General features: G+C 37.2%; 1 protein-coding gene and 1 long non-coding RNA gene across 2 annotated transcripts in view; one reads left to right on the forward strand and one right to left on the reverse strand.

The window, feature by feature from the left end:
• Window positions 1–184: 184 nt before the first annotated feature.
• Window positions 185–27390, reverse strand: part of syt6a (synaptotagmin VIa) — a 64756-nt gene continuing 37550 nt past the window's right edge. Inside the window, exons 2-7 of the mRNA XM_027144561.2 lie at window positions 18503–18890; window positions 14762–15320; window positions 8666–8786; window positions 7042–7213; window positions 4149–4299; window positions 185–3774 (exon numbers count right to left, since the gene is read on the reverse strand). Of these exons, the coding sequence (XP_027000362.1) occupies window positions 3703–3774; window positions 4149–4299; window positions 7042–7213; window positions 8666–8786; window positions 14762–15320; window positions 18503–18890 (1463 nt within the window). The 3' untranslated portion in view covers window positions 185–3702. The remainder of the gene's footprint in view (window positions 3775–4148; window positions 4300–7041; window positions 7214–8665; window positions 8787–14761; window positions 15321–18502; window positions 18891–27390) is intronic.
• LOC125140056 lies at window positions 4189–12092 on the forward strand. The gene is made up of 3 exons (XR_007139291.1): window positions 4189–4326; window positions 7850–7951; window positions 12033–12092. It is a non-coding gene; the product is annotated as an uncharacterized LOC125140056 (long non-coding RNA).

Below are 27390 nucleotides of genomic sequence, written 5' to 3' on the forward strand. Positions count from 1 at the left end.
TATGGAATGACATTCAGGCATTGTATTTAACATCAGATTTTTCACTTATGTCAGTTGGGAAGAATGGAAATGTTTCTAATTGTTTTGTAAATCCCTCTTTTTAAATTGTGCTCATTTTTGAGCAAGTCTCATTACTCGCATCGATCTGTGACGAAGTGCAATGAAGAGGAAGAAATGAAACGACTCAGCTGACAACTTTATTTCTGCTTGTTTGAAATAGACAGTTTTCTTACAAGTACAAATTAGCAATATAAAATTGGAAAGTTGTTAAATTCACAAAGGAGAGAAAAAGAGGTTCATAAACTGCACAGACTGTAAAGTAATTTGTACCCATTTCACAGATTCCACCTACAACAGGAACAGATTGTGTCTATAGTGCCGGGGCCTGAGGACATCATAAACATGGTTGGTACAGGTAGGAATCAGAACAGTACAACAAGTTGTCAAGTCATCAAACAGTTACCTGCAGTTATTCACCAAAAGAGTAGATCTATTTCTTCACATAGAAACATGTAAACCTCAACAGCTGTAATGTATGATGGCTGATGGAGGTGTTTTCTTCTATTACTTCTTCTATTTAGCTTCTACTTAAAGCGCTGACAAATTCTGAGCACTAAAGTAAGGTTCATCAATTTTAAGGAGTTGAGTCCATGTGGATTTATCACTTGTAGTTCTTTTGCAGCCCACTGTAATCCTCACTGAGTGAGTCGTGATTTAAGACACACCACGGCACTGGGATGAATGCAGGATGACATCCAAAAGGAAGTGTCTAATTTAAGTTAACGCTGTTCCCATGTGTTCTTCGCTCTAATGTCGGAGCTTCTTTAGGTTTTAAAGCAAATAAGGATGTCTACAATGAGTCGTGAACAATAGAGAGCACTGAAATCAACGTGACTCTACATAGTGGTGTAGAACATAAACATGTGGTGGTCTGGGAAAACTCATGGTGAAACTTTGGCATTTTAGAATATATACTGTATATGCTTCTTAAAAGATTTTGCCCTGACCCATAAAAAAAAAACTTTATCTTTTCGCATATAGGATCATAAAGACTTTATATATAATTTTTACAATTTAATTATTTAAGGTGTAAAGACATTGTAGTGCACATATATACAGGGTTTGAACATTTTGATATGTCACATGTTGATATTGTGTTAATTCTGTGATTTCGCATATTTGGGAGTGGGGCTGCAAGTGACATGACGTGACATCGACCAAACACCCTAGTCACAATTCCTCTCATGGGGCTGAGTGTTTTGATATGTCACATGTCCATGTCGTGGTAATTCTGTAATTTCACTTATTTTCTGGGCGGGGCTTAATACCCCTGGGGTGCCAATACTTTTTAGATACCTTTTACTTTGTCACCTTGTCAGAAAGTATAGGCACATTTTTAAAGCAAGATAAATAACAGGAGAGATTATCGGAGAGAGAGATAATGCTAATAGGAGATGGAGGAAAGAGGCGGAGCTTCCGTGCAACTGTCAGTCATTGCTGTCAACTGGCTCATTTTTTGGGGATGTTTTTGGCAGAAAAAGTTCCCCTTTTTGGTATATTTTTGAGCGATAATTCATAGCAGTGTACTAGCAGTGACATTAAAAATCTAAGGTCCTAGTACAAAAGTGTAAAGTCTGATTTTGTCTATTTTCCAGAATCTGATGGCTTTTCCCAGACGACCACACAAAATAGCATCATAACATATTACATTACAGTCAAAACAAGAACATCGGTTATGGCATTAAAATGTGAAAACATCAAATCACAAAGACCAATATAAGCTTTTTTTGGGTTTTCAGGTAGAACGATTTAGAAAAATGACTCGATGAGAACAATGATACTACAAAATGATAAGAAATTCAACCATATATTTTTTTGTTGTTGTTGTTGCCCCTTTAGATGGTTCTGTATTGCATCTTTATAGCTCTGTGCTTTTATCAGGCTTTCACCACATTGGGAGCATTATGATGAATTAAAGGCTTTATATAACGAATTAGCTATAAGTGTAGTGTGCTTAGTATAGTGTGTGATGGAGAAGAACTGCAGCTCATTTTTAAAGCCAAAAGGTAAATGTGGTTCAGTTTGCCTTTGCCTGCATGCATCTTTTTCTTTCTGAGCGCCTTTTTCTTCTCCGTTGGCCGAGTGCTTACAGAAACTGCTGTGCTCTGCGAATTTTACCGAAGAAGGAATCATAAAAGGGACTCAGCAGTATAAAAAATGTGTTTGTTAAGCGTGACAAATACAGTCAACAGCCAAGTTATTACAGCAATAATGAATAAATCCCTTGTATGTAGAGCACTTGTTGGTAAATTGCTGGAGTGCACTGTGCTTTCTGAGGAGTCGAAAATGGCCTCTAAAGATTTATCCTAAGTCTTATGTGTGTAATTCATAACACTCAGGCTTCAAATATCCTTATTTACACACTTGATTTATAATGAAGTACCACACAGATGAAAAGATCTTGTCTTGTTCATTTAGAGATGAACCATTTGTATTTTGGTCTTTTTCCGACTCCACGTGTTAGTCTTATTACTCTGGAGGAATTTCTGGTGCTTCATTTTGTGCGATTAATGTGACGAGAGTAAGAAAAGGTTGACGTCGTTAACCGTATAAGTTTTGTAGTGTGCCCTTAAGATTTTTATGTATAAAACCTGTTTCCAGTAGTGCGCATCAAACAAACCGATGACGGAGTTGTCGAACACAAGTGGTGATCAACTGACAGCAAAAACAGATTAACGTGAGCTTCAACTATAAAACTACTTTAAATCTTTAGCAGAAAGTTCAAATGGAGCTCAGAAAACTACAGAGAGACTACTGAGAACATGAGTACTAATGTACTGACTAATATATTTTTTAAACTAAATGTGTTAATTTAACAGAGATAAATGTTACTATTCTATCATCCACCAATAACACCAAGCCGATCTTAAAATATCTCTATTTGGAGAACAGTAAGGAAAGCACTTGAGATCATTGTGCTCTGGTTAAACTGGCAAACGCCTCTTCTTTTTTTTTTTGAATGACATGACTAACACAATTTTTTTTTTCTTTTATGACATCAATAAAGCTCAAGACGGCTATTGTAAAAGTCTCAACAATGTCGGTGATCAACATCTGATTTTCCTTCCCAAAAGAATCTGGAGAGGTTTTCTTCATGTATAACAGCTGACAGTTCATTTTCCTCTTCTACTCTCATCACTTCTCGCTGCCTTAGATTGAGTCTTTTTTCCGTTTCTGGCTTGAACCGTCTTTCCTTTAACTGCTCAGACGCTCGGCTCTCTGAGATAAGCTTTTTTTTTCAAGCAACGAGGCGCTGAGTAATGTGATCGTCTTACGAGGAAAACTTCATCCACTTGACTTGAAGTGATTCTTCTGATAATGCCATAGTTAGATTTCATCCACCTTTTGAAGGGTTGGAATAAATTCTTCTCCTGTACCAAAAAGGTTCCATGTTTCAAGAAAGATTTGTGCACAAGCCCTCCAAGAACTGACTGCAAAACAAGATTCTGGCTCCAGAGATTTTAGAGAAATACTGCATGGAATTGGCGCTTAGAAGCCCTGGAGAAACCGAGGAGACCTGGAGATGGCAGGGATTTTGACATTCTGGTTTACTTTTTGTTGCTTTTTATTTTTTTCCCCCTCGGGCACACAGACAGACAGCAGGAAAGGGAGCCAGGCCTTCTGGGGCACATGTGGTTCCATTCAAGGGCTGGCGGGTGCTTTGGGGGAAGGGCACGAGCCCTGACTGTCAAAACTAGCCGTCCTGGTTTTCCACTGGAAAAGAGAAAACGGGACAAACTGTTGTAAAGAACACTGCGAAGGAAGCAACCACATCATTCTCTCTCAAGAGTGATTCATCAAACTTTAAAACCATTCTCGTTTTACAATCTTTTTTACAGGAGAGATTGTGTTTATACATAAATTTATAATATATCATTTGACACATTTACTGAATTATTCATATTAGGTCCATAAGAGGATCTTCAGAGAGCCCAGACATGGATTGAATCATAATGATTTGTTTTTTTATTGGGGGGAGAACACATAATCTCCACTTATTACAAATTGCCCTTCCACCCTGCCAACCTCCACTAGCTTTAAATAAACATACAGGATTTTCCACAAAGGAAATAACAAATGACCCAAACCTCTTTTTCTGATTTCTTGTGCTCCAGTAACGGGTGCCAGTGTGCAATGGGTTTGCGTGGGTATGCCAGCATCTCATTCCAGTGGTCTCTGCCGAGTCCCTCGGCTGCGCACCCGACACGGTTCACTCCAATGATCTCGTTATGACCCACCCTGGAAAAGAAAGGAAAGTATAAACAGGTACACATCATGTACATAATGTATGCCAGCTATTTATTATTTTTTCTAGTTAAATTAGTTAGAAAATGTTATTTGATGAAATAATCATGACTCAGCATTTCTACCACAACCCTGTCGAATTCTCTGATTGGTCAGAAGACGATGAATAGTTTGCTAGAGTACCGGCTGCAAGATTTAAGTTAGTGCTCTCATTCTAATACATATCGTTGCTATAGTAACAGGGACTTTTACTTAAACTATTAGAGATAAAGCTAGAAATGTACATTTTCCAACATGGAATCAATACATTTACACTTACAGCTACTATAACACAAGTGATAACAAGAACAAGAACAATAAAACATTTTAATAAATAATTAAATTGGCAAAATTTCATTATTACTGCATTGACGCACTGCAGGACACGACTTTATAAGAAATTCATCAACTTTAAGGTAGTAGTTGTAACTGATTTATGTCACGTCTGTTCACACCACTTCGTAGATAATACATAATTATATAGTAGCTTAGTGGTTAAGGTGTTGGGATACTGATCAGAATGTCATAGGTTCGAGTCCCAGGTCCACCAAAGCTGCCTTAATCCCCAATTGCTCAGTTGTATAAATTTAAATAAATTTTGGGCAGTGGTGGCTCAACTGGTTAAGGCTTTGGGTTGTTGATCGGAGGATTGGGGTTCAAGCTGCTACTGCTGGGCCCTTGAGCAAAGCCCTCAACCCCCCTGCTCCAGGGGCACTGTATCATAGCTGCCCCTGCACTATGACCCCAACCTCCTCAGTTGGGGTATGTGAAGAAAAGAATTCCACTGTGCTGTAATGTATATGTGGCGATAATAAAGGCTTCTATGCCACCGTTCTATAAACTTTATGTAATATATTTATTTCCTCACGTAACACTTAAATAAATAACATATAAAGTGTGTATGTAAATATACATGTGGCATATGAATCTGTTATTAAATATTTCCTATATGGAAATATAATCTCATTAATATTCATGAACACAATAAAGACCTGCGGGTATTGTAATCCTGTCATATGAATATATATTTATATATTCCTTATATGCTGTAACTACAGTTAGCAATAAAAAAAAGCAATATACGTAACATGCTTTTGCTTTTGTGGTATCCTTCCTCGAGTCCAAACTTCACACAAACCGCACCGTCTATATAAACAGGAGCTTCCTGTGACTAGCGCTACCTTCTCCTGACCTTTTCCTCAGAGCTTCAGTTTGAGTATATGTGTCACTCTCTATATTTCTCTCTGGCACAAAATCGCCTCCATCGTTCTTTCTGAGAATCTGGGACTAGAGACCAAAGCTCTGAGTGAAACAGAATGAAAGGTCATGTTAGAAGGCTATGTTTGTGCGCTCGAAAGTGAAAAAACGTATACAATTTTTACACCATGATGCCATAATCGAGCTCGAAATTTAACGGGGTTAATGTATGTTAAGAGACACTGAGATATTCTGGATCAAGGTGGAACAATTGATGGACTCGATGTGATCCATCATCTATTTACACTCACACACACACACACACACACACACACACACACACACACACACACACACACACACACACACACACACACACACACACACACACACACACACACACACACACACACATACACACACACACACACACACGCACAAACTCATAGTTATTAGACTGGTTGGGTCTTTGCAACTTGTAAACATGTAGCTTCTGATTAACATGTAATGTAGTTCAGATTTAATGGGTTCTGTCACTGCAAGGTTCACGAATACAGAGCTCTACAGCTTTTTATTAACAAAATATTATTGTATTTCTATTTAAAAGTTCTGGAAATAAAAACCGATGGAGTCTGTGGAATTTAATTTTGAGTTAATACTGTAGGTTTGCGGCTGTGAAAATAAACAAACCCTGAAATATCCATAAATATACATAATGTTCCTTAATTATTCGTCTATCTCTTACCTCAAAAGTACGGAATAATTTGCTTAACATTTATTATTCATTAAGAAACAACTTTTTAAAATTACTTTAAAGGAAGTAAACATTTAATGTTGTGGAACATCTATGAAACAAGATATTATGATATTATCAATTAAGTTCTAACTTAATTACACGTAAAAATACCAGCTAATTTTTGCACCTTTCAGTTGAAGGTAATATGCAAAGTTAAATTTTTGTCAAAAGAATATAGACAAAAAATGCCCACTTTTGTCACTATTAAACAAAAAATTCAAAACTACAACATGGCAGAAAACCTGCAAAGCACAGACACTGGAGACGTCTTCCATAAATGTGAAATAAACATCTCCTTATTAAATTATCTGGTGTGTACAATTGATTTGACACAGGTTTTATGAAACAAGAGAGTGGGACACTACTGCTGGACCACCAGGGGACCCAATATCCCTGTGAAAGATGTGCATTACAGAAATACTAAAAATGAACTAATAAATGAAAATAAACTTATTAGAATGAGAGCATTAATATAATCCAAACCAAAACACCTTCTGTTTTGAAAATCATATGAATTTATTGTGTGTGTCAACTTTGTTTATTTCTTCATATGTTCCTGTAAATTTTGATGCCTTTAAGAAAATTAATGTGTGATCGATAAATATCCATTAACTAATTACTACTCGTGTTATTGGGTGAATGGGTTCATAACCCAAGACAGAAGCAATAAAATCACTGAACCCTGAACCCCAAGGTTTACATACAGGTCGTAGTCCATGACGGAGATGTGCAGGCTGACTTGGTCCATGTTCTCTGGAGGGATGTCGAAAATGATGGCTTCATTGTAGATGGGGTTGAGTGTGTTCTTTTTAATGGTGGTCTTCTTCTTTTTCAAACGCCTCCCATCACAAATGAGAGACACTTTGACGTAAGGATCTGCGCAAACACAGGAATAAGTTATTGTTATTTGAATAATAACAAATGCCTTTGCCGACCCTCGATATCAATACAAGAACCTAGAGCTGAACAGACTGTTGCACCAATCTACGACACTGAATCAGCTCAACATATGACATTAACCCATCATAAACTGTAAGTACACTGGGGTTATATCACATGGAATGGAAATGGACTTATTTTCAACCAGTATCAAGAAATTAATTATTTTCTGGTTGCAAGACTTTTAGTTGTTGAAGATGAACAAGCTCTCTTGGCATCTCAGAGAACAGAAATGGGTTTGATATCACCATTTATTTTGGACGTCTGTGTGGGAAAAAATAACCATTTTTGTTTATTAGGAACTTTTCTATGAATTTATTGATGCTACTAAGATTGATAAAGCAGAACTACTTATCAGAATCAGTATCAGGGTTATTTTCCAAGTATGTTTTTCACACACATGGAGTGAAATGAAATGAACTAGTAATAAATGAATTAAATTAATTCGCAAAGCCCTGAGGAACTTAATATGTCAGAAAACACAAAACAACTCAAGCATTTGTTGATGAATTAGTCTCAGCCAGTCTGATGTCTTTTGTTCACTTTTTTTTCTTTTTTTTTTTTTTACCACAGGCTTCAGGACAATTCCAAGCACTAGGTTTTCATCTAGAAATCAAACTTGAGGAAGAGGAGCTGAGGAGCTAAGGAGATGGATCAGGTGTGTCAGCGTTAAGGGTAAGTTTGAGCTGGATGGAGCAGGAGGTCCCATGGACTGGATTTAAAAAAGGCTTTCTCTCTAAGTTTCACTCGTTTCGTCAAACTACTGATGAATCAACTTATTACTCAAAGTGAGCCACAGACATCCAGCACTTTACTGGACACAAAGTCCACTATTATTACTGCATACTGATTCTCAGCTTTACCATGTTTTAGTGTGTGATACGTATGATTTATTATTTTTGTACGTTACTCAGGCACCAAATTACTCCCAGTTCAAGCGGAATAAATTGGATAGGGATGTTTGACTCAGACGCCAAATATGCTTTGGGCACATTTTAATAGCTTGGGTTTACTGCATGTGAATAAAATTAGTGACATGAAACATTTTTTTATTGGAGTAGTGATCAAATATTACTGAAATTCAAACCGTTATATATAACGAGACAGTTAGTTTTTATATCCATTGCTTTGAGCTCCTGTCGAACACTGAGCTATATTTGCTTGCGGCTTTAATGACGTAGCAAAATACTAGAATCGAATTTGCCCGATCAGGTTAATGGTGCACAGCTAAGAAATATTAAAGAATTGATTTCGAAAAGTATAACATGGGGTGTTTAGGGTCTCCAGTGCTACAGGAAGATTATTTACAGCAAATTGATGTTTAACAGATATGAAACAATATATTTATTCGAGTGGAAGTACACTATTGTGTAAAAAAGAAAACTCTACCTGAATATCCTGTGATGTCCATGGCCTTGAGGTTCCTGCACTTGATAACAGTGAGTGTAAGTCTTCCAGCTGTAGGCAGGTAGCATAGCGAGAACATGATCTCCCCGAGGTCCACGCTCTCCTGTCTCACACACAAATACTATGTCAGTGGACTGAAAATCAACCTGTGGAAACTGTGATTGAGCAGGAAAAATGACCAATGACCAATAGAATTTTATTAAAATATTTTCATTTGATTAAAAATGACCTAAAATGTCATGTCATGTGCATGACAACTTGTCTCTTCTAATCAGCAGAAATATGCTATCTGATGAATGTACAAGGAGTATTATTATTTTTTTTTTTTTATTTGTAATGCTTGATTAACTAACATTATTAACTGCATTAATTAATATTAAGAATATACATTCAGGATTTAAATGTGTGTCGATCTAAGAAAATGAATAACATGGTGACAATTTCTAGTACATGTACAGTAGTTCTGCTAAAACGATTCGCTTTATAACACTGGATGTTTACCAGTACATCTGCATTCCATTCCTAGAGACAATGAAATTATTTTATCTCGGCAAATCTGATCTAACTTGAGTCAGGACTATGTTGGCTTTCAGTGTGAGATGTTTGTTTTTCTCCCTGTTGGTAACCTTATATATAATTTTAGTGGTTGATGCTAAAAACCTTTAAATTTTAGACCCTTATGAAAAATCACTTGGGGAATCTCAGAGAGATTTTTTTGGGATCTTTCTTTAAACATATTTCCCCCAGTACTCTAGGGAAAAACTGAGCTTCATATTATCCAAATTTCACTCCTCTATGGCGTGAGACATGACAAAGACATAAACTGCTGAACATGTAGGCAGAAATGACGGTTTTTAGCCTCTGGGATAAAGGTTTGCTTACCACTAAAAAGTAAAAAAACAAACAAAAAAAACAATCACAGACATTTTATCAGCTGGTGTCTGATTCCAAACTGAATTAATAAGACTTATTGGGTGTCTGTTTCAATACAGCACAGATGTAAACATACACAACTGAATCTGCATCAGATCTGTTACGAAACAATAACATTTAGATTCTTTTGACAACAATTCAATGTTTTGACTATACCAATGAATCTAACAATGAATCTGCTGTGAAAAGATACGATTTAGATTCATAAGGCTAGATATTTGATGAGACCCCGATCATCATCTGCCGATGATGTCACAGACATCTAAATCATTATTAAGGCTTTTTTTTTCATGGCTCACATTTGTTATTGAGCAAAACCTCTGTCTTGTTTGCACCATTAAAGCAGCAGTGGCTCTACTTTGGTGCTACATACTGTGTTTGTTTCTTTTTCGGATTCATTTCCAACCTGGGAATAATTTGGCAATCAGGCATAAGTATAACAATTCTGTGCCTCAGACGTATGTCATTAGGCTCTGGGAAACATTTTAAGTAGGTATCTGCCGCTGTAGCTTGGCACTTCTGACTGTGACTGCTGGGGTGACTTTAATAGGCCTGTGACTCACTGCTGAGGTCTGAGTGGTGGGCTGTTTGGACAGATACCGCCACCCTGGCCAATTAACTCTTATATCTCTCTAAGAAAAGACGCCACCCCAACTGGGTGCTAATTATCCGTCAATACCACTGAAAGTCTCTGAATTTTTGTGTCTACACAGCCATGGCAGGTTAGCCATCACTTCCTCAAAGCTATTCCAAGGTTCAAGGCAGGTCAGAAAAGAGACAAAAAAAAAAAACAAAAGCCAGTGACAGCGTTCGAAGCCGAGAACATCCAAGCCTGTTGGGATGTTAAGCATGTAAGATGAAGTAGAAGGGCTGTTATTTAGTCAAAGTGCCTGAGTCAGTCTCATCCTGTCCACAGCATTAAGACTGGTGGAAACTCTAATCACCTTAAATGAGCCGGCTAAGCCGCTCAGGGACGGACGAGGGCCCTGACTCTTCTCCCGCTGTGGCTTAACATCTATCTACGCACAAAGTTGATATGCAGAGCACTAATGTGAGCGCGATGATGCTATTAAAAGCTGCTTGAAGGAAGCACCAATAGTCAGTCTCCAGAGTGAATCAGTGAGAAAGAAAAAAATATCCAGAAAGTCACATTAAAGTGCACTTTGCTTGGATAGAAAGGGTGTCAAGTGGATATTGCAGCCGACTAACGCTGATTTATCACAAGATACTATAGTAATAGACACGGATTCGAGTGTGCTATAACTTTCAAGAACTTTCTTTCCTTTCTTAACTTTCCTTAAGGCTGCTGGGATGTTACATGGAGCCAATTTTATATTTTACTCATTAATAATATAATAAATCTGTGAACTGCAAAATCTTTCTGTCCATATCCAGAGTTACACTTGAGCAGAACTCTCCAATCATATGCAGTATGTCTTTATAACTACACTGATCTAAACAAAGTTGATTGTTATTAACTGGTTTTTGCTTCGAAATGCGGACCTATTACAAGTAATTCATTCATTCATTCATTCTCTATCGCTTATCCGAACTACTCGGGTCACAGGGAGCCTGTGCCTATCTCAGGTGTCATTGGGCATCAAGGCAGGATACACCATAGACGGAGAGCCAATCCATCACATGGCACACTCACACACTCTCATTCACTCACACACTCACACACTACGGACAATTTTTCTAGAGATGCCAATCAACCTACCATGCATGTCTTTGAACCCCCAACCCTGGAGGTGTGAGTGCTAACCACTAAGCCACCGTGGCCCCCCCCCTCCCCAACGTAATTCAATTCAGTTTAATTCAGTGTGATTTGTGTAGCGTTTTTAACAATAGGCATTGTCGCAAAGAAGCTTTAGGGTTATAAAGTTTAATATCACCAATGGAAAAAAACTCCAAGATGAGATTAGAAAAAAAAAACAGATTCTAAAATTTATATATATTTACACCACAGTGCTGTTGAATTCCTTTTTATATTTCCATTAATTATAACAGCGACTCAGCAACAAATGACAGATTTGTGATAACATGGCTAGAAATCGGACACCTGAACTAGCATATTTATTTGTATATGGAGCATTTTTATAGACACGCTACAGTACGCTACAGGCCATTGCTGATCCTGGGGATCCTGTGGAGGTTTGGAAAAATGAGTTACCTGATGTCAATTACAATATAAACCAAATGTCTATAGAAAGTAGAGAATTTTATTCTTACTACAGGATCAATGCAGAAAATAAAAAAACACAAATATAATTTCGTAAGACACTTTAGCATCAAGTTAGCATCATGTTATTTTGCTGCCCATAATGAAACTGACTCTGTGTTACATACACACTGATATGGAAACCATATTGTCATCTGTCACAAATACAAACGCAGTATTTGTTCTTGTCAACAGATTTTTCTCTTTTAGGTCACACCAAGTGAAACAGAGCAGACAAATTTGTAAGGACTTCAGCTGCTGATGCTTACACATGTAATGGTAAGTGACAGCTGTTTTTTTTTTTCTTTTGTTATTGTTTTGTTTGTGAGCGCTGACAGAAAATGCCCTTAATGCAGTGCCATGAGAAAAGCATCCTTTGAGCCTTAGCTAGGGTCTAAAATGCCAAACCCATTACGCTTTCCAGCTTGTCAATGAGCTAATTCGTGATGAAACAGTCACTGTAATGAACATGAAGCCATATCAAAGCTGTCTAATCCCAGCCTTCTGCTGGACTGTGTGTCTTGTTAAATCCCTTGCATCATCGGTTCCTCTATAATTGAGTGCTGCAAAGTATTTTTTATTTATTTTTTTCACTTCTCTGCTAGCATCAATTACTAAGAACGAAAAACACCAGAGCAATTAGTGCCACCACAAACAGAAACGCTTTCATTTCAGATGTCTTTTAGAAATAGAGTTATTTTGTTGCAGGAAATCTGCCTAAAAAAATTTAACAAGACATATATATATATTTTTTCATTTATTCTCATTGTGCTATTCCTCAATCCATGTATCACTGAGGAACTCACGATGGCTGTAGTTTTCCTTTATTTGTCCTTGAGTTCTTACCATTAAGCAACTAATTGAGTGTGAAACAGCATGTTGTCTTACCTTACAACCTCTGAGATAAACGTTAGCATGCGCTGTTTGTTTGTGAATCACTACCGAGGAAACTTTCTATCATTGACGCGTTTGTAAAATTAAAATACTACGTCACAGGTGGGATTATTTATGACTCACGCTACCTTTCCTTGTCCTGTTGAATGGTACCATCAATAATATTTTTTTTAACCTACTTAGTGTTTCATTCAGAGTTAAGATAAAGTATGTGCAGGACAGAAATATCATACCTAACATTAATCCTGGACTGTATATACACTGTAAAAAATATAGCATGACCTTTAAAGCCAATAGTAAATACTATGTTATTCATTAATGAATTACTTAATTAAAATGTTTGTCTCTTGGAAGAAGGGAGGCAGCTTTTTAATCTGAGACACGACTTATTTTACAGATGGAGGAGATTACTGATACTTAACACTTGCTTAAAGTGAGCTGTAAGTGTGTGAGTGCACAGTCAGCTCATCCTTCAACTTCCTTTGCAGGAGAACACATTGAATTAACAAAAACCAACGGTGCTACTGTATTTATTCGGCTGACGAATCAACAAAGCAAATTAAACAAGAGCTCAGGCCCTGTACTATTTTCATCATATTACAATTTCATGAGCATCATTTAGTATATTCATTAATTTATTCATTCATTCATTTATCATTCATTTTCTACCGAACTTCTCGGGTCACGGGGAGCCTGTGCCTATCTCAGGCGTCATCGGGCATCGAGGCAGGATACACCCTGGACGGGGTGCCAATCCATCGCAGGACTCTCACACACACTCTCATTCACTCACACACTCACACACTATGGACAATTTTTCCAGAGATGTCAATCAACCTACCATGCATGTCTTTGGACCGGGGGAGGAAACCGGAGTACCCGGAGGAAACCCCAGAGGCACGGGGAGAACATGCAAACACCACACACAAGGCTAAGGTGAGAATTGAACCCCCAACCCTGGAGGTGTGAGGCAAACGTGCTAACCACTAAGCCACCGTGCCCCCCCCCCCCCCCATTAATTTATAAGTATGATTAAAATCTAAATAATGGATGTTGTGTAAGCTGAGGGTGAATCAAGAATCAAGATCCAATTATGTACCTTTAAAATCATTCTTAAAGGTTTAATATACAGCATTCAAAATACTTTGGGTCTTATCCAGAAAGGGCCGGTGTAAATGGAGGTTTTCATTCTGACCATGCAGAAGCCACAACAGAGTCAACTAAAAGAAAAATCAACCGATGAAACAGGTGGAATCAGATCAGGTGTGGCTCCTGTTTGACTAAAATGAAAACCTACACCCACACAATTGATAGGATTGGACAGCACTGCCTTAAGGTGACATCTGTTTTTTCCAGAGAGTGGCACAGATCCAAACTTACTTGACTAGATCACGCACTAGGTGATTCCTTCATCACCCTTATCGCAGATCGCTTGAAATACCTGATCTACCACATACCCTAATGAAGCCTGGTGATGCCGAAGAGTCTGACATGACATTAATTAGGATTGTAATTCAGGTTGAGGTCTGAGAAAAAAAGTCCCTGAGAAATTGCAGACTGCTGGAGAAGAAATCGTAAGGTTGTTCTAACAGTTTTGCATGATAAATACAAGACATTGATTTTCTTATCTTAACAAACCAGAAAATCTGCACTGTCGAGTGAGATAAATAGGGAGTATTTTTGTTTTCGATTATACGATACCGTTTCTAGCAGTTGTCTAAAGAACTGCAGTAATCTGACATGATTTAACAAATACTGCTTATTTCTGCACTCACACCCAAAGACTTTCCTTATCATTGTTCACATTAAGTGGACTTCAGCATGTTTCAGAATATTTGTCCAGTGGGAATTAACTTCACTAAATATACTGTATATATGAGCTACAATTTAGACAAATATGTGTTTGTAGGTCCTTTTTTTAATTAAAATGTTGTGGATAACATCGCTAAACCTAATAAGCTAATTGTGAAATTAATTAATAAAATGATATGAAGATGCACTAGAACTGAAAGGGAAATCAATTCTCTTACAGTGGTGGAGTACTGGATGTCCTTCCAGATGGAAGTCTCCCGGGAGAGATCAGACATCTCGAACAGGTTGTCCATTTCGACTTCACCGATCATGTCATGCCGGGAGAAGCGATCAAAGTCGAACACGGTGAGGTGCAGCTTCCTGTTGTTCAGCTCATCGTAGGGCACTGGAAACTGAAAGATCTCATCAAATGTAGGGTTGAGTGTCTTGCGGTGAACTCGTGTCTGGAACTTCTTACGGTCCGGGAGCAGGTAGACCTTGACGTAGGGGTCAGAGCTGCCGCAAAGGTCTTTAGCCGGCAAGTCGAAAGCTTTGAGGACGTGGACCAGCAGTGTCTCGTTTTCATAGTCGTAACGTAGTGAGAAGTTGATCTTACCACAAGTCTTGCCGCTACCCTTCTTGGCCGACTCTTCGCTTTCGAGCATGCTCTGCTTGTAGAGCTCTGGATTGATGCGTCCGATGCTTGTGGGCTGCGCGTCCACGTCCACATAGTCATCGCCCAGATCCAGACTACTTACTTGCATCTGACGCGGCAGGTGACGTTTGAAGGAGCTGTGCCTGAGAATGAGATCCAGAGAGAGAACATTTCAGTATTAAATCCAGGATTTCATCCAAGGGTTTGTTCTGAATTCTAGAGTATTATTTGAACCTGTTTCAACTGCTTCATATTGCTTTCACAGCAATACACATTCATATCCAACATACCTTAATGTGATGGTCTTTGAGAACAGCTTTACCTGCCGAAACGCTAATTAACCACTGCAAATACTGAACGAAGGTTAATGATTTCCCAGGTAACTGAATTATGGATTAAACATCACCCACTTAACTGAGTAAGTGTAAAGAAGCAATATGTCCCAATTAAATACCAAAGAGTTTTCTAATTGCTTCTAGGTTAGATAAAATAGATTTTAAGGATCTCTTCTGGAATTGTTGGCGGTACAAGCCAAACTGGTCGTTGACATTTTAAATAAATCGGTCAATTCACCTTTTACAACATTAAGGCTTATCGTTTTTGATGTATAAGCTAGTAGACAGCGACTGAGATTTGCTGATATGGTGAAGTTCCTGTAATTTCTGGAAGGAGCCTTCAATGTCAGTACTGTATATTGTGACAGCCAGTCAATAAGTCTTCTGGTTTCTTAGTTATAAACTCCATTTTTGTATTCTAAACATAAAGTTGTTGCTATAAACCATCCTGGATTTTTCTTCTGTTTGGAGACCAGCAGCGTGACACAGACTAGTATTTATTCCAAGCAGATCTTTTATTAGAAGTTAATGAATGTGTTGAAAAAAGCACAAAAGTAAAGACAAGTGTTCTGGCCTGACCTTTGGCTTCCATTTATAAATGGTTTAATCAAGACATGAAGTGAATAAAAAAGTAAATCAGTGGACAGATTGAACTCTTAAACATGCTATTGGTTCTCATTAAAACTTTACTTGCTAACCTCATTACCAGACTAGCATACATGAGATTCAGGCAAAGTCTGGGTTATTTATGGAGAGTGTGCTAATTGCTAACAGGCGGTTAAGTGTTAGCTAAGTCTGTGGTATGAGAAACAGTGGTTTATGTGACTGTACTTGGTTGATTAAGGATTTCGGGAAAAGGAGTTTGTTATAGAATTGTAGCTGTGGGAGATTTTTTTGCTTTGAACCCTTTTGAAATATATTTAGACTGAACAAACAGGATTTCAAATGTCTGTATATAATTAGCTTTGATATATGTTTGCTGTGCTAATCACACTGGAAAACATGGAAAAGTCCAAATAAATTGCACATCCCTTCATTTGTGTAATCCCTTTTTTAATTTATAGATTTCCTTCAGGTTTAACTTTTTTCCACCAGAGGACAAAAAAAAGGAATTTGTTCCTGTTTCCGTCTTCAATGAAGTTTCACTCCACAGTGGTTTTTAATATGAAGCTCAAACAGGCAATTCCTGGTTGACTCTGAGATACACTCCAGGGTGTCAAGGTGACAGCTGATGATGTGGAAAAAAAAAGATAAAGGGTAGATCTGGATTTATAAGGTCTTATTGTCAACCTGTTTGTGGTATATATATATATATATATATATATATATATATATATATATATATATATATATATATATATATATATATATATATATATATATATATATATATATATATATAGTTTTGGTCAATAGAAATGTCATCTCTTAATAATATCTCTTTTATATCTCTGCTTAATAATGCTATTAATATGATCGATGGAAGACAAATCATTTTTGAATACCGGCACTTCTACTACCGCATCGATTTGTCTGTACAGGTCGCACTGATGTTTTTATTTAGCATATTTCCCTCACACCTCTTCTCTTGAAATCAAGTGGATCGGTGACATAAAGACACCAATCTAAAGTTTGATGCCTTTCTCATCTGCCTCATAGTTAGTCCACATATAACTTTTATGATGTGTGTGTGTCTCTGTGTGTGTGTGTGTGTGTGTGTGTGTGTGTGTGTGTGTGTGTGTGTGTGTGTGTGTGTGTGTGTGTGTGTGTGTGTGTGTGTGAGATCTGCTCTCTGCGTGCACGTAAACAGAATGTTTTATCAATTTTCTTAATCTCTTTGCTTATCGAGAAACACTGTTAGCTACTAGCACTCTTAGTACTGTCTGTATTTATGTATCTACACCTGTATTCTGTCATGGCTGCTTTAATCCCAGAAGGGATTCTCTTAAGGATCCTTCCTCATGACTTCTCAGGAAGCTGGAGGAAATCACAGGAAGATCGTGCAAACTAGATGCACACAGGAATCATGGACAATCTTCAGAAAATCTAACCCCTAACCCTGGAGGTGCAAGATGCTCACAACTAACCCACTTCTCCCCACTTTATGTTTCATATGATACACTGAAACTCTTTCCTGTAGTGAAGACAGGCAGGTCACACTGCATGTTAACAAATTAGCATGAGAAAAAGCTGGTCTTTATCAGAGGACATGCATAAAATCAATGATGGCAAGGCAGACAGATTTGTTGGCATGGGACGACATTCGCTACATGACACCACTGATTTCCATCTGCCCTCGGTTTCGCTCTCTCTCTCTCTCTCTCTCTCTCTCTCTCTCTCTCTCTCTCTCTCTCTCTCTCTCTTCACCAATCTGTTGCTTCTGTTTATTGTGCTTGTTGCAACCCCATGACAATTTGGAAATGATTGACCCTGACATCTCTGCACTCTCCGAGTAAGAACTCAAGATAAATAGAAATATCAAATGAAAGACTACGTATGTCTGGCTCTAGGCTCCGACGCGTCTCTGGCGATCTGTACCGTAAGCATGACGTGGACTTTACTTGTTAGCAGGAGAGCTGTAACCATGGTTACCTGGATGTTATTGTCATCTGTCTGCAATTTGCACTTATTACCTCTAGGCATGTTGACCCTGTTATTGGCGCGGTCTGCTATTGTTACCGTCTCTGGGTGTTATTATAATATTCGCCTGTCTCTTTTAGGTAGCTCACTTTTATATAATTCTCTTCTTAAAGTTGTGTCTGTTTTGTGTTCCAGTGAACTCACAATGCACATGAATCCATCAAACTTGTGATGTGAAAAAAATTATTTGTACGAATAAACATATAGGGAGCTGACGGCAACGGTGTCTATCATACAGGCATGTAAACAAATACAAGTTTACAATACAGTACATTATTTGTGGCGAACTGATAGAAATTAAGATGTAGGTAAGGTGATATATAATGAAGTGATATAATTATTTGTACTACCTGGTGGATGAGGCTGGTTCTGTGGTCTGTCTCTGCATGCGCTGTGTGCGCCGCAGGAAGTGCTCCTTCATGGAGAGCTGAACCTCTGCTGGAATGTCAGGTGACGTGTGGCTGATCTTCACGGCTGCCTCCAGAAAGCCGATGGGTGTTAGAGACTCCTTCACTTTCTCCATAGCCATGCCGACCAGGGGCTGCTGTGGACTGGGAACACGTGACAGCGGCTGAAGCGACGGGTAGCTCTCTGCGGTTAGGGCGACTGAACTGGACGACGTCACGGCCTTATTGCGCCAAGGTATCCAACACAGTTTCCAGGAAGCTAACCCCACCAGTAGCAGCAATGCCAAACTGCACGCCACTAGAACGCCAACGGGGATGCCAACAGTGACGTCTGTAGCCAGGAAGACGAAAGCCAAGAAAAAGTAGTGCCACAATATGTGGAAACAGATGGCAGAGACGGTGAGAGAGACACAGAAACATACATGTTAATATATTTCGGTAGATATTTTCGCCTGTTAGAGACACATTATATAGTCATACTGTATATATCATCACTGACGTTGAGTTCACTGACAGTGGCTTTATAGGCAGCAAAGGAAATCTGTAATCCTCAGTTGGCAAAACAAAGGCTATTGAAAAGTGATGATCATAACACTCCCACACGAATACACCGCAATGTAATTAATCACTCATACAGCATATAGGCCTGTAATCTACTTTCAAACAAACAATGCCAGTGGAAGATGCTGCAAAGCTGCCATCTGTGAAATGCCTTTGAGTGGGTGTGTAAGAAAACAAATGCACGTTTTCTCCTATATAGAGCAGGCTTGGAAATGAGCTAGGACATCATAAAGCTGGAGAGACTTCGAGAATGCTGACAAGCAGTACGCAAACACTGATTTAGAATGAAAAGTGGAGACAAGGCTGTCATTTAGCATACCGCTGGGAGATCTAGCTTTGTTTTTTCTCTCCAAATAATCTCAAGACAGTATGATTATTTTTTTCTCTCCTAGCCAACACAAAGGAGCAAGAAAGGCTGACTTTTTTTTTTAATGTATTTTTTATTGAAGCTGAGGCTGTCTATTACTCGGTGGCTTTGATTAGTTCGATTTATCAGCTGTTATGCAGAAGGAAAGATCTATGAAGTTGTTGAGTAGGCAAATGAATCCCAAATCTCCAGACACGCATGGATGTCTGTAGCCAAGTCTAATTGGAGTTTTTTTTAAATGTCCTCATGTTTTTTTTTTTTTTTTCACAAAGCCTTTTTGTTGAGCGATGACAAGGGTTAGATTTTAATGAGTAAAATGATTTTTTAACAACTCAAACATTGAAGACAGTGAGCTTTGTGTAGGGCTGATTCACATGTGAATAGCAGGATGAATAAAACTTCATCTAGATTTCCTGTGAGCATCTGAAGTGTACAGTAATTAACCTAGTCTGAGATCATTTGATTTTCCAAGCTTTTCAGATATCCAGAACTTAATGTTGTTTTTATTTTCCTAATTCTAGTATGTTCGTGGACCTCACAGTTAGAGAGTTCTTTTAACTCGATGTCCACTCTCTTGGATGAAGGATGGATTTCTAGAGCCAGTAATTTTTTCTTACACCATCATCCCGTCCGTAGATTCTTCTTGTAATCTGAAATTGCGATACAAAGTCTGTCTGTCTGCCTGTCAACTTTCCATTCCACAATCACTAACAGCACAGCTGGGTCCTTTTGACCAGCTTAGCAGTCACTGTGTGCACTTATTTAACTCTGAGCTTTATAGAGTAAAAGCATTGTTCCTTCCAATAGCAAAAAAAAAAATAAATTAACCATTTCAGGATATGTTTAGATTCAAAAGCACGTCTTTGACACCATATGGCGCTTTTTGTCTAACACAAAAATAAGTTCAAATTGTTTTGAAATTTATATCTGGCAAGCGTCACCATTTGTAGCACAACATACGATTGTGTGACAATACTTAAAAGAGCATTAAAAGAGCAAAAAATATCTTAGCATTGTTAAACTTTGTTCTGATTGGTGCATAATATATATATATATATATATATATATATATATATATATATATATATATATATATATATATATATATAAAATACATTACTTCTAGATGCATATACAATGAAAATCCCAGGTTTAGATTAATGTCCTTGTTGTACTATGTTAATATATCAGTAGTAACTACTTACACAAGAACTTTTAGGTTTAGGGTTAGCATATAAAAGTATTTAAAAGATGTTAAAAGAATTTTTCTAACACAGTAGGACATCGCTATGGGGCGCATTTGGGGTTTCTTTGCAACATGATTTTAATTCAAACGCATACATCAGATGCGCATGATCGGATTGAGGATCATTATCACAATTAGCTTAAATACAGCTAAAAAAAACCAACACTGAACTCACACCTGAGGTGATAATTGTTCCCGTGGCACTCATGTTTATACTGTACCTGCAGACACATTACCATTGCACTGTTCTACCAAGCGTATATTAATCACATACATGTAATGCTAAGGTAGAATTTCCATCAGAGACACCAACCTCATGAGGTTTCCTCAAGTAATTAGTTTATGTTAATATTCCATGAGTTGAGCAGGTTCTATCATGCTACATCATTCAATCGAGTCATTAAGAAACTCGTCTAAATGTCTCGAATTAATGTAAGCTACATTTAATATTTGTTTAGTCGGACTGATCACAGAAGTAAAGCTGAGAAAGAAAAAAAAAAGGTTTGTGGTGGAATGACTATTAACATAGTGTAAGTGATATGAACTAACTCATGGATGTTCCACATATGTAACTAGAACTGGATAAAAAGTCTGGTGTTGTTCTTTAATAAATAGCAATGTCAGTAGTTGTCGTCGACGGAAAAAAATAATCGTCAGTGTGAAATAATCTAAGTTGTGCGATGGGCTACGATACAGCACGCCGTCACTGCTGACTTTCTTTTAATGCTTAGAAAATTGTGTAAATAAAATACACATAGTGTACTAGCTTTTCAATATTTAATTCAAACTCACCACCCACGTTTATCTCGAACCCCTGACCTTGAGTTTACTGTAGAGATTTACACTGTCAGGCCACAGGTGGTTATAAGGAAGAGTAGAGGTTGACGTTGCATGTCGTTGTCTTAATAGTCAATCTGTCATTATTACACTAATCAGTTTTCACACTTCATTATCACTGCAAAGAGTGTTAGTATCCTGAAAAAAACAATAATGGCTGTATTAATTAAGCTTCATAACATTCGTATTAGAACAGCAGGTAAATAGTCCGCCTCTCAGCTGCTCCAGGGTTTTTGGGGTTATTGGTTGGAGTTTTCTTTGTGTCTATTTGAACTTCCACTGAAAGTCATGAGGCTTCCTCTCAACTGAAAAGATGGTGAGGATGAGGATGTTGAGGTTCTCTTTAGGAGTGATGAGAATGGACAGTTTTGGGGACAAGGTCAGAGAGGATAGATTGAGATGGTTTGGACATATACTGTACAGAGGAGGGAGATGGTTATGTTGGTAGAAGGATGTTGGAGATGGAGTAGGTGAGAGGTCAAGAGGAAGGACAGAGTGGAGATATATGGATGAGTTAAAAGCAGACATGAAGGTAATGGGAAAAGCCAAAAGCAGAAAAGAAGAAGAATCTTAAATCTGACTGACCACATATTCCTTTTTTCAGTTAAAAATGGTTGATATAATTCGAGAAGTTGATAGAATCAGAATTATGACACCGCTGTGGAAAAAATGAATACCTTCAAAACTAGATCCTTATGAAATAAACAGAAAAACATGCTGTTTCTGCATGGTACTGTTGCTTGAGTGGTTAAGGTTCTGGGTTTTTGATTGGAGGGTCAGGGTTCCAACCCCAGCATTGCTAAGCTGCTCCTATTGGGCCCATAAGCAAGGCCCTTAACCCTCACTGCTCCAGGGGTGCTGTATTATGACTGACCCTGTGCTTGGACCCCAATTTCAAAGAATTTCTCTGTGCTGTAATGTATGTGACAAAAAATGCTTCTATTCTGAAAGCTTCATATCCCATTTCTCAATAAATGACACACAGTGTGCATAACAGCATCACAGGAAGACAATGTTTCTGTGAAGAAAAACTGCAGACATGCTTTATAGCAGCCGTAATGGGAAAGGTTTTCTCAGGTCATAAAAATAAATCGTTAATGAAGCAAAAGACAAGCTAATAGCTAGTTATCTGGGAACAGATCTGTGTATAAAAGCCATACTAAGCACTGTTTGGTGTTTTGTGCTTAAATTTAAACTAACTGCAAAAATAAATAAATAAATAAAATCAGAACATTAAAAGTGATAGTGTCTGTGCAATTAATACAGAAATCGCAGCTCAATTTGTGCAGCGTGTACAAGTTAATTTCACAAAATCTAGCAATAAAAAGAAACATCTAGCTTTAATTTCGGTTGAAATAACGATTATGTATCGTGAGTGGAATCATTTTGTCACGTCGGTAAAGCTTTTCTCCACAAACTAAGCACTTTATCTGACTCCAAAATATAATGAGGTGCTTAGCATTTGGAGTGGTAACACAATTTAATACACACACTATACTGTATTCTCTGGTGGATAGTATTGTACATACTTTCCATTATTCTGTTATTTATTCATAGGTTAATTGGAAATAAAAAAAAAACGAAATTAAACACAATTGGATTTGCTATTAGAGGAAAATATGAGGGACGGCATGATGAACATCGGCATCCAACAGAGCTACTGATGCCTCCACGAAGTTTATGATTATTTTCATATACTTGCTTTTTTGCGATTATTTTCATATAATTGCGTTTTACTGCTTTTATGCCACAGCAATTGAGTCAATGATATTAGTCTATTAGATAATAGTCCACAAAATTTCAAAGTTCAGTTCCTCTTAAAACTTACTGTTAAAATCAGAACTTACTGTTAATCTTATTATTTTAGTTTTTGTAGAAAAAAAATAACACCGTCTCAACCAAGAACTCAATCGTGTCAACAATTACTTAGTAGGTCAATGGTTAAGGTGTAAGAAAGGTGTGAGTTCAGGCCCCAGGGCCATCAAGCTGACACTGCTGGGCCCCTGAGCAAGGCCCTTAAACCACAATTGCTTAGCTGTATAATTGAGATCTGCCAATATGCCGTAAATGTAACATACACATGCTACAAAGGTCTCTGTGAATAAGTTCACAATGTCAATAAATTACTGAAAATTAGATTAGATCGAGCACATAATAATAACCATGACACTGGATCTACTGTATGAGCTGTTGATAGAAAAAATAATTAAAACCTAAAAATTTGGAATTTAGCACAAAGCAGAGATATAATCTAAAAAGCATTCAAAAGTAAATGATTGTTGTAGGAAGGATGAACTAAGGCAAATCTCATCATCGTGACCCGGAACGTGTATGAAACACACTGATTTCTGTCCTGTATGAATTGCTACTCTTGTCATTTAGTGCTGAGGTGTGAATCCAACAGAAGGCACAGAGCAGCAACGTTGTTGTGGTTAAATCTTTTACCTCAGGAGACATGGTTAATGAACCACAAAGGTGTGGGAGTGTGGTCATGCCATCCCGACGATTAGCACTCCGTTAATGAGACACTTATCTGTAGATTGCAGGTTTCACAATCAACCACTTGTCCTGAGTACAAAGATCAGGACAAAAACAAATATATTATTCAACAGATCAAAAATAGCAAGTGTACTTTTCATTTTTTTCTTTCTTTCTTTTTCTTTTTGGAAAACTTGCATCTGTATATCTATTTCTAACATTAATTCCTTCTTCCTTAGTAAGCCTGTTCAGGGTTGCCGAGGTTTAAATCAGACCTCTTGTTTGTTTATATTTTGGAAAATAGATCCGGATTGGTTTATTCTAAAATATTGCGGAAAAAACGCTCGATTCACATCGTGTCAAAGCTGCTTTCCAGAAATATAGAAATAGAAAAAAAACATTTTAAACATTTTAAAGTTTAAAATGAAGTTATTAAGTTATCTGAGATGATATGATGAAGAAACCTTGAGAGGAACCAGACTGAGAAGGGAACCTTATTCTTATTTAAGTGTAAATTAATAGTAAATAATGAAAAAAATTTTTAGTCGGGTGGAATTGTGTAACCAAGAGCTCCTGAGGAACTAACAGGTCAGAGCAATTTCCGAGTTCACCTCAGACCCAACACTAATTCCTTCTTGCTGAAGTCTTCAAATGATGAAGAGCACAAATCTGACCAACGCAGCAGTAGCTCTACAGAAGGTGTGACGGTCTCCGTCCTGCCCCAGGATTTAAAAAGCAGTGCTCTGTTCTCAGTGTTTTACAAATTTCCGGTGGCACAGAGGTTCATTTCTAATTTAATTAAAAAATATTAAGAGCTTTTATGTTTTATGTTTTTAAGTTTTTGGCTAATTTGAATATGAAAAATTAATTCTTGCGTGATCCGGTCATATTGAATCACTAGTGAAAGTCAAAACGAAACAGAATCAGGATCTTCATGGATGTTAAAGACACTTGTGCATGATGAGTACCAGGCCCTGATCTTGCATCATAAAAGAAACATGAGCTCACTATAGCACCCAATATAGTGAAGACACTGTTCTATTTAAATAATTAAATAAACCGAGACCTCATTAAGTCGCTCTAAGATAATAACATGTATTAATCACATCACTCTTAGTCTTGTTGCAGACTGCTCAACCTGCTGCTTTGTAGAATTTATACAAGAATTACGTATCATGCATAGACTTGTGCCTTAATCCCAGACCTCAAATTAGTAACTGGAATTCTTTATATCTGTTTATATTGTACAACATCTGAGATGAAATGTTTTAGCAATTTAGAAAAAAAGTTGTTGATCATTGTCAGTTCGGTCATGTTTTAAGGAGCAAATTAAAAGTCCCAAAAATTACATATATAAAGAAAAAAAAAACACAAGGTATTTTAGAGTAGTGATCATTACTAGTGTTGTTTATCCATCAAATATACAATACAACAGAGCCACATCATATCCAGAACTCTGTTTATGTTCATTTACACATTTTCTATTTAAATTGTATGTGGACTGTTATAATTTTTTTACATACTGTAGTTATAAAAGTCAAATTCAATTATGTAGTAATATCTGTATACGTCGTGTCGTGTTCCTTACATTGATTTAAATCTCATATTTCATGCCATTCTTACAGTATAAATATACACATTGTATAATAAAATAATAATACGTAATAAAAAATAGCCATTAGTAATTAAATAGTTCACGTCAGTCTGTATAGGTGATATCAATAAATATGAGTGTTTTAATAATTATTTTCTGGTTTTGTTTCATTATTATTTCTTTTTTCTTTCAGGTTTTGTCAACTAAATGTGGTCTTCGTGGACAACAACCTCCTAATCAAAACACTTATTAATTGTCAGGCTGTATATTTACACTAACACCCTCTAATATCACCAAAATGAGGATGAGATTCCCTTATGAGTCCCTTTTTTCCCCTTCACAGTCACCTCAGATAAATACAAGCACATTTAAATATGTCTAATCTTGAAATTTTGTATAATATTAAACTTTCTGTACTATATTTCTGATATTTTGTAAAGCTGCTTTGAGACAATGTCCACTGTTATAAGCATAATACAAATAAACAGCATGGTTTTTTGCTGACTTTTAAATGATCAATTATCTGGCTGTTCAGGCAAATGGGTTGAAGCCAACGTAATAAATTTGTGCAGAGTCTATACTATAGCTTATGGATTTATGCTCATTTGTACTAGGAAATAAGAAAATAAGGAAAAACACACCTTTAAGTAAACACGATTACAGTGATAGCATACAAACATTTTTGTCACGACGATAGACGGCAAGTGATTAACGCCAGCTAAATGACTGGATCTAATAAATGTTTTCGTTCAGTTGCCTTGCATGTATTCAGACAAATCTCGAGCTCTGGTTGATAAATGTGTGTGCGTTAGATCTCAAGACTGTTGAAATGCAAGAGCAGTTAATTTCCTCGCACTTTCTTATGAGGCACAGAGTTCACGCCTGTTGTGCATGGACATGGAGCATAGGAACCATTTCTGAAGGCCCACCGATTCAATTAAGCTTCGTTTGAAAGACAAGTTAGAGCACAAACCATGGCCCGGGGAGGCAAGTGTCTTAGAGTGTAACCTGGTTTCCATAGAAACAGGCCCATTAGACACCAAGCGCACCCTGGTCACCTGCTTGCTTGTAAATTGGCTTATCTCTAGTAAGCAAAGAAAGACTCGCAAGGGGAGCACGTAGTGGAGGAAGAAGATAACACGTGTGACTAGCTTGAACTAAATTGGCTTACTATGAGGTGTAATTACAGAACAGAGTGGGATATAAAGCAATTATAAATTCTAAATGATCTTAAAAATGATTAGAAATCGTACAAAACATTTAAATGAATATTTCTAATTATTATCTAATTACCCTTGCTTTTAAAACATCATTAGTTTTCAAAGGAAGACTTTTGTGCAATTTAAAATGATAAGTAGATAAATAAATAGATAGATAGATAGATAGATAGATAGATAGATAGATAGATAGATAGATAGATAGATAGATAGATAGATAGATAGATAGATAGATAGATAGATAGATAATAAAGTGTCTGGTAAATTATTTTCTCTTAAGTACCTCTGTGTATTAAAAGACTATGTTATGTTTTTGTTTTAAAACTGAACGTTGTTAACCTCAAATTTGCTCTTTTCTACCGATGTACTATGGCATAGAAATACAATGACTAGCACTTCTGACTAGGATCCTGCAGAATGTATTATATATGCTGATATATGCGCTGGTAATGCAGCTCAGTAGTACTGATAGCTGAAATCTACAGAACAGGATCTCTACCGATGGATTATGGCTCTACACACGGTGGCTAG

This window comes from Tachysurus fulvidraco, chromosome 23 (assembly GCF_022655615.1).
Source record: "Tachysurus fulvidraco isolate hzauxx_2018 chromosome 23, HZAU_PFXX_2.0, whole genome shotgun sequence".
NCBI lineage: Eukaryota > Metazoa > Chordata > Actinopteri > Siluriformes > Bagridae > Tachysurus > Tachysurus fulvidraco.